The sequence below is a fragment of the Salvelinus namaycush genome, chromosome 12 (assembly GCF_016432855.1).
Source record: "Salvelinus namaycush isolate Seneca chromosome 12, SaNama_1.0, whole genome shotgun sequence".
In the NCBI taxonomy this organism is placed as follows: Eukaryota; Metazoa; Chordata; class Actinopteri; order Salmoniformes; family Salmonidae; genus Salvelinus; species Salvelinus namaycush.
In genome coordinates, this window is record NC_052318.1 from 38,978,110 (window position 1) to 38,987,865 (window position 9,756).

The 9,756-nt window shown below is 41.6% G+C and overlaps 1 protein-coding gene across 1 annotated transcript in view; it reads right to left on the bottom strand.

Annotated features, from left to right (window-relative positions):
• The window catches only part of LOC120057524 (roundabout homolog 2-like), a 106,926-nt gene extending 97,822 nt beyond the window's left edge, over positions 1-9,104 (bottom strand). Inside the window, exons 1-2 of the mRNA XM_039006119.1 lie at positions 9,050-9,104; positions 1,532-1,858 (exon numbers count right to left, since the gene is read on the bottom strand). Of these exons, the coding sequence (XP_038862047.1) occupies positions 1,532-1,858; positions 9,050-9,104 (382 nt within the window). The remainder of the gene's footprint in view (positions 1-1,531; positions 1,859-9,049) is intronic.
• Between the last annotated feature and the right edge of the window lie 652 nt (positions 9,105-9,756).

The following is a 9,756-nucleotide window of genomic DNA, read 5'->3' on the forward strand; positions in this document are numbered from 1 at the left end:
GGGGGCCCCCATTGTATTTGTTCGTCACTCACTCAGATATCATATGAACATGGCATAAGTCATGGCAAAATGTGTAGAATTGCAGGAAATTTGTTTTAAAACTGCTAAATGTTTTCTCCATCCCTTGGCAAATCTCTCTTAGGGCCCCAAAAAAGCTAGAAACGGCCCTGCCCAGGGCACAGACAGTAAGACCGATGCCTGATGACAGATTTAAGGGAGGACAAAATGGAGGAAACCCCCCCTCTCCTCACCTCTCCTCTCACCCCAGGGAGGAAAGTGTACACCACACTGAAGTCACCGGGTCATACTTTCCCTTAAGACCCCCACTTAAAAACACACTGCAAACCCCCAGTCTATAATGTATGTGAATGTAAATATGTATGTAGATATGCGTGTAGCACAAATCTACAATTACATACCATTCATATTTTCCTATATTTCCATTGTTTCTCAGGTGTTTGCTGTGAGTGATCAGAATGTGTGCGCTGTGTGGTATGTTAATGTCGAGGAATCAGTTCAGTTTAACACATAATGGCGATGTGAATAGCCCAGAGCTCTTGTTTCCTACACAGGGAAAGTGTTGGCTGGGCGCATGAAGAACGGAGGAAGGAGAGAATAACTTGGGTGAAATCCTGCTCTCACTGCCTGGAGCGATGTTCAGCTCTACCCACGCATCGCTCACAAAGGTCACTCAAACAGGTCTTTTTAACAATGTACACACACAAACACACACACACACACGAATGGAGGATTGCACACACATGCACGGTGCACAAAAGAACACACGCAAAGAGGAATAGAGAAGATGGAAGGCACACAAACATGCGCTCACAAGGATCAGTCAAATAGGTCAGGTCAAGTTACACAGATGATGACAGCCACACATTTTACATATGGGCTCAGTCCCCATCCCTCAACAGAGATGTATGCTCTTTCCGTATAACACCCTAACCTCTATCCCCTACATACATACAGTCACCTCCAAAGCACTGAAAAATTCAACACCTCATTTAACATCAACCCCTCCCACCTCAGAGACCACATTAACTTCCCAGCGAGGGGCAGAGGAAGTACACAACGTCAAATGCAAATAAAATAACAATCTAGAGACTTCAACAATTTATCATGATTTTTTCATTCAGTCTCTTAGGACCCCAGTAATGGCCATCAATAAATCAAGCTGCTGTCACACTCTTAAGACCTATAGGGACCACTATATAAAGAGCCTATAGGTCTAGAAACACATGCACGTATGAACCCACACACGCATTTCATTATTCAACACAGCATTATTCTCTGCAATTATTCTCTATAATTATGCTTCTACATAACTTGAAGTTATGACCGTAATATTGCCACCCATAAAACATGTAAATGTGTTACTAATATCATTATTATGGTCATATCTTTGAGTTTGCAATAACAGCATCATTAACACATACACAAAGGCAACACAGCTATGCCAATGGGGCCTATCTCTCCAACTTCATGGCACTCATCCATAAAATAGATAGTTGTGGGTCGGACTTACATGCTACTTCTAATGATGCGTTTCTGCTCACTGCCTCCCCCAGGTAGTTACGGGCCAAACACACATAGCTGCCGTCGTCTGGCTTGCTGCGTCGGCCGTGGACGATACGTAGGAAGAAGAGGGAGCCGCTGGGCAGCAGCATGCGGTGGGAACGGGGGTTGTCCCGGTCTGTCTCTACACGCTCCCCGTCCTTGTACCACTCCACCGTGGGGGCAGGACGCCCCTCCGCCTTGCAGTTGAGGGTGGCCGGCTCCCCCTTGGACACAATGAGGTCGGAGGGGTGCTCCACTATCCGGGGAGGGGAGTCATCCTGACGAAGACGAGATCCTGAGAGGAGAGTAGAGGAGAAAATATGATTAGCTACACATACGACCACATAAGATAATATGTTCAGTAATACCACCTGACAATATCGATAAGGCTGGATTGATGATTGTCTGAGAAAAAAGCCTATAAATGAGAGCCAGGCCCTGACAGGGAACACGCACGCCATGTCACCACAAAACACAAGCCTGAATATCCACACTGACAGAAAGGAGCCAGGGAGTGATTATCGCTAATTAGCTTTTTAATTTACACACTCTGTCAAAGGCTCTGTTCCTCTTAGATGCTGCTGGGTGGTGAGTGGGTAGGTTTTTTGCGACGTTTGTGTTTGTTTTGGTGTTCGGTAGGGGTTTTTCGGCTATTTCGAGCACACACATATTTTACTTGAGGCAAGTCGAAGATTGGTAGCTGAAGTCCACACCCTTTCGTTCGGTGATTGGTCAACAGTACTACTCCTAGTAGGAGAGGGATCTATGGACGGGATACTTCAATGAAGTCTTTGTTGTTATTCAACTAGTTTTCATTAACATTTTTTCACTTGACAAATACTGCACCAAACATTTTAGTAGGATGTAAAATTACACGACTAAGACCTCTGCAAAAATGTCAAAATGACTTCCAGATTTCTTGCTTTATCTTAGATTCCTTCAGACTATTTTGAGGAAGTGCATACTGGCTATGTTGTTGCTACGGCATCTCAAGAGGGACAAACAATAATATTGTCGCTTTTATATAATTTCTCAAGCGACGGTCTTTTAAGGGAGCATGTGAGGCACATACGTCCACTTTGCCTAGCCGAGTCCTGCTAGGAGCAAACCGAAACTAATATGCGAGCGCTTCTAGAGTGTTGATTGTGAGTAGAGGTCGACCGATTAATCGGAATGGCCGATTAATTAGTGCCGATTTCAAGTTTTCATAACAATCGGTAATCTGCATTTTTGGACACCGATTATGGCCGATTTACATTGCACTCCACGAGGAGACTGCGTGACAGACTGACTACCTGTTAGGCGAGTGCAGCAAGGAGCCAAGGTAAGTTGCTAGCTAGCATTAAACTTATCTCATAAAGCACAATCAATCTTAACATAATCACTAGTTAACTACACATGGTTGATGATATTACTAGTTTATCTAGCTTGTCCTGCGTTGCATATAATCGATGCGGTGGCTGTTAATTTATCATCGAATCACAGCCTACTTTGCCAAACGGGTGATGATTTAACAAGCGCATTCGTGAAAAAAGCAATGTGTACCTAACCATAAACATCAACGCCTTTCTTAAAATCAATAAACAAGTATATATTTTTAAACCTGCATATTTAGTTAATATTGCCTGCTAACATTAATTTCCTTTAACTAGGGAAATTGTGTCACTTCTCTTGCGTTCTGTGCAAGCAGAGTCAGGGTGTATGCAGCAGTTTGGGCCGCCTGGCTTGTTGCAAACTGTATGAAGACCATTTCTTCCTAACAAGGACCGTAATTAATTTGCCAGAATTGTACATAATTATGACATAACATTGAAGATTATGCAATGTAACAGCAATATTTAGACTTAGGGATGCCACCCATTAGATAAAATACGGAACGGTTCCGTATTTCACTGAAAGAATAAATGTTTTGTTTTCGAAATGATCGTTTCCGGATTTGACCATATTAATGACCTAAGGCTCGTATTTCTGTGTGTTATTATATTATAATTAAGTCTATGATTTGATATTTGATAGAGCAGTCTGACTGAGCAGTGGTAGCCAGCAGCAGGCTCCTAAGCATTCTTTCAAACAGCACTTTCCCACATTTGCCAGCAGCTCTTCGCTGTGCTTCAACCATTGCGCTGTTAATGACTTCAAGCCTATCAACTCCCGAGATTAGGCTGGTAATACTATAGTGCCTATAAGAACATCCAATAGTCAAAGGTATATGAAATACAAATGGTATAGAGAGAAATAGTCCTATAATTCCTATAATAACTTCAACCTAAAACTTTTTACCTGGGAATATTGAAGACTCATGATAAAAGGAACCACCAGCTTTCATATGTTAGCTTTACGTTAGCTTTTTTACATGGCAAATATTGCACTTTTACTTTCTTCTCCAACACTTTGTTTTTGCATTATTTATACCAAATTGAACATGTTTCATTATTTATTTGAGTCTAAATTGATTTTATTGATGTATTATATTAAGTTAAAATAAAGTGTTTTTTGTTCATTCAGGATATAATTATAATTGTCATTATTACAAATATATATAAAAATCGTCCGATTAAGCGGTATCGGCATTTTTGGTCCTCCAATAATCGGTATCGGTATTGGTGTTGAAAAATCATAGTCGATCGACCTCTAATTGTGAGTAACTGTGGAAACAATTGTGAACGTCGGTCTCTATTTCTAATTGAGTCTTCAAGTAGGCACATGTGTGCCTGTTAGGATATATAACAGCATGGACATCTAAATGTACGGTGTATGTGTGTCTTTGTCTCCTGGGTGAATGAAGAGTCTGTTTCTCTGTCCCTCTCCCAGGGTTGGATGTCACCGTGAACAAGTCAACAGGAACGCATTCCTCGTGTGGTGTGTCGGCTGGAAGTGGAGGAAAAATGATTGCTCCCACACTGCCTCCAGCCCTACCCAGTACCCACAACCCTCCTCTTATCCCCTTGTCTGTGTCAGCGACGCAGTGAGGCAACACCACACGACATGATTCTATCATTACTCTTAAGGAGATAAATTAGATATTACAAACAGTACTCTGTCTCTCTGTGTAAGGATGGGAGTACGTACTTAAGAGGGTAACCTGGGAGCGAGCTATAGCGTTTTGTTGGATGATGAGACTAGCTGAGCCATGACAGAATTATATGTTTTAGTAATAGGTTTAGTTTTCTGCATCTGCCACTCTTTCAAGTACACACACATCTTTGCTAGTGCTATTTGTATTGGCATCTGGTAAAAATTCACTAAATAAATCCAATTCCACCTTCCTAAATCCAGTTGACTCTTCCCATTCCAATAGATGGATTTTCTAAAGCCTTGTGACTGGCAGGCTCCCTCCGTCGCAAACTGAGTGAAGCTGCCAGCCACTGTTCTCCCTGGGACACCACACTCCATAAGACCACTCTCAGATGATTCCCAATACCCAGCCTACTCAAGTGTGCCGACTCCCTGCCTGTCTAACTTACTCTCTCTTCCGCTCGCTCCCCCTTCCTCCCCCACACCCACCTCCACCTAGTGTTTAATGGCCCTAATGGGGGCTGGCTGGCTGGATCCATTCAGCTATAACCACAATCATAAAATCACACATAACCAAAGATCTCTGCTCTCAAAAACGCTTCTCGTTTCATTAGTCGTTCAATGAGCTTGTTCATGGAACTGCCTACGCAATTCATGCACTCAGTTTCACCCAAGTCCTGAGAGCAGTACAGAAACTGAAACAGACTAATGCTGATTAAAACCACCAAGGGCTTACTCTACTGCAGCCTTGCATACTGTACGTATGAGGAGTGGTTTGCTCACTATAACAATGGCTTCCACCGGTGGATTTAGCCCTGAATAAAGATCTTCCAACAACCTGAACTTTCTGAGATAACGTTTTCCCCAACAGAGCAGCCATGGTCTTGACAAACTCATTACTCGTTACCTTATCTCCCTCTCTGAGGTAAAACTGTACGCCCAGGCGACAGCAGCACAGTGGCTGTCTGAAAGCAGTAATGCCACAGAAACGCTTGACTGGGATTTAGCTGAAATCTGGCTACATAAAAACATATGAAAACAGCACTATCTCCTTCTGCACTTTAACTTTGACCATATCAACTGTCACATCCATTTGGGCTGACATCCCTCTCCTACTGTACATAGCTGCTGGCTGGAATATTCATACAGCAGAGTGTACTGAGAGAACCCAGTCAGCAGGAATGGTTATAGTAATACCATCAACAACCACTGATATTATCAACACACTGTACTAATTTTCACAAATCACAATGTCCTTTGTAACTACAGTGCAATTACAATTATACTATTATAAAGTATAAATGTATTTGAATTGCTGACTGGTGAACTGCACTGTGCACTTTCAGAGTTTGCCCTTACCAATGTCCACTTATCAGGAATTGACTGAATATGTGACCCGTTTCAGGAAGCTAGGCGTTTGTCGCATTTCACTACTTCACAAGAGGCATTTTAACGTGGTTTTGTGTTTTCTGGCAGAAATGCCTTCTGAAATATGTTTCATGTGCCTTAATAACAAACGTGTATTCCATCTGTAAATTACGAGCCAAGTTGGTTTAGCCACGGAAAAAGACAGGAACCTTCCCGCTAGCCATGATTGGATGAGATAATGTATGGGCTGGACATGCCGGGAGATTGCGTTTAGATTGCTCTGCCATGTAGCACGACTCTGTCAATAACGTGAGCTGCTCAGTATGTACTGATAATCCTTTCTAGTGCGGGATTTTGGAAGATATAACGTTAGTCATCGAGAACTACAAAAGTTTTGTTACTTTTCTCAACAACATTGATGCCCTGAATTTAGCAGGCGCTATTGACAGATCAGTTGGAAAAAGTTGTGATGGGCTATTTTTATGCACATGCCACGGTCAGTGTGAACCGGAGTGACTTGACACAATGCTGGCCAAACAAGATGTAGCTATAAACAAAACAGAGTTAAATGGTTCCAGTCTGCCGTGAAGCATTCATCCATGTATACGGGTAAGAGTCTAGCTACATTTTCAGACATTATACGTTTCTAAATTTGTCAGGAAGTCATTTTCATTGCAAGTTAAAGAATACTGTTAGCTAGCCAGCGAACGTTAGCTTGCTGGCTCGCTAGCTAATGTTAAGAGTATGATCTGTGTAGTAGTATTATTCTAATTAGAAAATCCATTTGCATTGCTAGTTATAGCCTAACGTTAGCTAGCTAGCTAACCTTGAACCTAGTTGATTAGCTTTAGCTACCTGCAGATTCATAATACTGCTATGACAATCAGTTTGTATTGGTAACGTTAGTAGTATACAAGTAAGCATTTCACTGTACTGTTTACACCTTCTGTATCCTGTGCATGTGACAAATAAACTTAGATTTTATTTGATGTAGTGTGTGTTTACTAGAGACGGTAATGTGATGAACAACATGACCTGCACCAAAGTCAGTTTAGGATATAGGGTCAAGGACTAGATAAAGTGTATTTTTACATGAACTTTTTCCTCATTGTAGGCTACTACTTTTACCACTTTTAGTCTTGAAATCTTTGGTTGTTTACTTCACTACTCACATTGTTTAGCACATGGCCTCACATGTGAATCCTTAAAGAGATGGGTGGTGCTAAAGATGTGAATGATTGTGTGAATGATTCTGAATGGGTGTAGACAAAGAAGAGCTCTCCATTAGGTGTACCAAAACATTCAAGGGCCATTTTCTCAAAAGAGGGGTTACAAGTTTATCATCTTTCAAAGCAGAATTACTTTCCAATTGTTCCTCAACTGCAGTGTATGATATACCATTTTCTAACTTTTATTCTCTACTTTTTTCCAATGTAAAAAACACAATTTCGAATCCTGATGTTAAGTCACATATAGACTAATGAATATTGACCCTCTTGGACAATGGCAAAATTTTGCAGTATTACAAGGTTTATTCAAGCCAAACTCTCCAATCCAGGCAGAGGATGATAAAGTGTCTTTCTCTGTGACTTGGCGATGTCTCATCATTTTCCTGTTTAATCTCAGGCTTACTTTCATTCACACAGCGCTGCCAAGACCTTGCTCATTTAAGCACTCACAGACAGTCGAACAAATGGTAATTGCCCATGGCCTTGTGCCTAAAATCCTCTACTAACCCCACCATGTCACCCTCTTTCACACACAACACTAACACACATGCATAGGCAGTACAAAACCTCAAACCCAACTTAACAAAGTTAGAAAGAGAAGAGTGGCAAATCAATGAAGAGAGAGAGAGAGAGAGAGAGAGAGAGAGAGAGAGAGAGAGAGAGAGAGAGAGAGAGAGAGAGAGATACTTCTAATGGACCGTAGACCCTTAATGCACAGTATAACACACTCTTCCCAATTGTAAAGGTATAGGAGTTTTAAAAAAGCCATGTAGAATAAGCAACCGGGTGGGCACCAGTGTATATAGAAGTCAACAGCCATTGGGACATCCCCCACGCCTTGGGGCACCAACCTCCTCTTTCACCAAATCAATGCTCTCAATGTGGACATGATAATCAACAACAGCTGCATGTCCAGTGGGGGACAACACGGTTATGAGTGGTCCTCAAGGGACAGACAGTGCTTACAGTATGTTCTGTGACCAGGGGACACAGTGTCCACATATTACAAACCAAAACAAATCAAAGGACCATAAGATCATTCAGCATCATAGTCTCCATGACAAGTTTTGCTACTTTTCAGACAAATTATCTAAACTCCACAAGCTGCATATCAGAACCCAAATCATCTGGGCATAACACAAGCCTTCTGATGTTCAGGGTCCACCTGTATAGATCCACCAACACAACAGCTTCCTCTTAAGACTCTGAAACTTTAGAAGGAGATCAATGGTGTCTATGAAATTTGAAAATGTTGGGATGACAACTTATTATATATTTAAAAAATATGACAATAAAACGAAAACTGACACCTATTGAATATGTGAGTCACCTATGGGCAATTCATAACCATGCACAGAATGTCATTAAATTAAATCTGAATAACTGCTGCATTAAATTATCAGCCAAGGGCAAAGTTAAACCTTTCATGTCCTCCCTAATGATATACGTGCATGATATCAATTAGGAAGATTAAATTAATGAACTTTGGAATTAATCAGGAACCCCCAAACCAAGCATATGTATACATGATTAATTATTATGACTGTTCATCAATTTCAACAAATCGATCAAATAACACAATGACAATATATTGCTCGTAAAATAGTCAGGTGTGCTGCAAAGCCAAGTTGAAAGGAGCAATCCCGGCATGCTGGGACTCATCGAGCGCGCAATGGGAGACCACACGTGCGACCCCTGTTCACCTGTCTTTTCCAACGTTTTGAAATTAGGAATAAACGGAACAACTGATGCAAAATACTGTTGTTACTGCAGGTGGTCTAATCAAACGGGGAGATGGAAAACAGGAAAAAGCAATATTTGTATTAGAAAGTTAATTGTGTAGACCAAATCAAGTTTAAGATTTCAGGACTTACCGTTGATTTGGGTGTGCAATAGTCCACAGAAAAAGAAAAACCGTAGTAGACCCATTCTGGCATACTGTAGTAACCGTCCGCGGTTTATCTGCACACAGATTTGTCCGATAGACTTCTTTATCTTGCAGATTGTCCGACTCTCAATAGTTTTGGTTCTTTGCACATGAAATGTGGAATTTTAATACAGTTGTTTATCGTGAAGTGTACAACGAAATCATTCACGAGACGACTTCATGTTTTCTCTCAAAGAGCAGACCGGATGGGCAGCCTACTTCTCCATACATAATGTTTGTAGCTGGGTGTCTCACCACGCAGACACCAACCGCGCAGAGCAACGATGTGCTCGTCTCATAACATCGCCCCGACCTCCCAGAGCCTATAATGTTCCGTCCAGCTAAAAGTGTCCAAAGCGAAGCATACACTCAATATAGATTAGAAATTGTCAGAATGACCATGATTTTAAATATCACTTCGAATGAATACGCGCTGTTATATCTTTACACTGTTGTGAGCCAACGGTGGTGGTTCCAGACCCGAGGTGAATGAATAGCTGCAGTTACAGCTCCCTCCTCGTAGAACTGTAAAACACTGGTACAGCAGTGGGCTATAGGAACGCAGATGCGCAGACTTCCATCAAACCAGTGCAAGATGTTGCCCCTATGCGATGATCTGAGGTCAGTTTGGGTCTACATTAGGATCTGAATTAG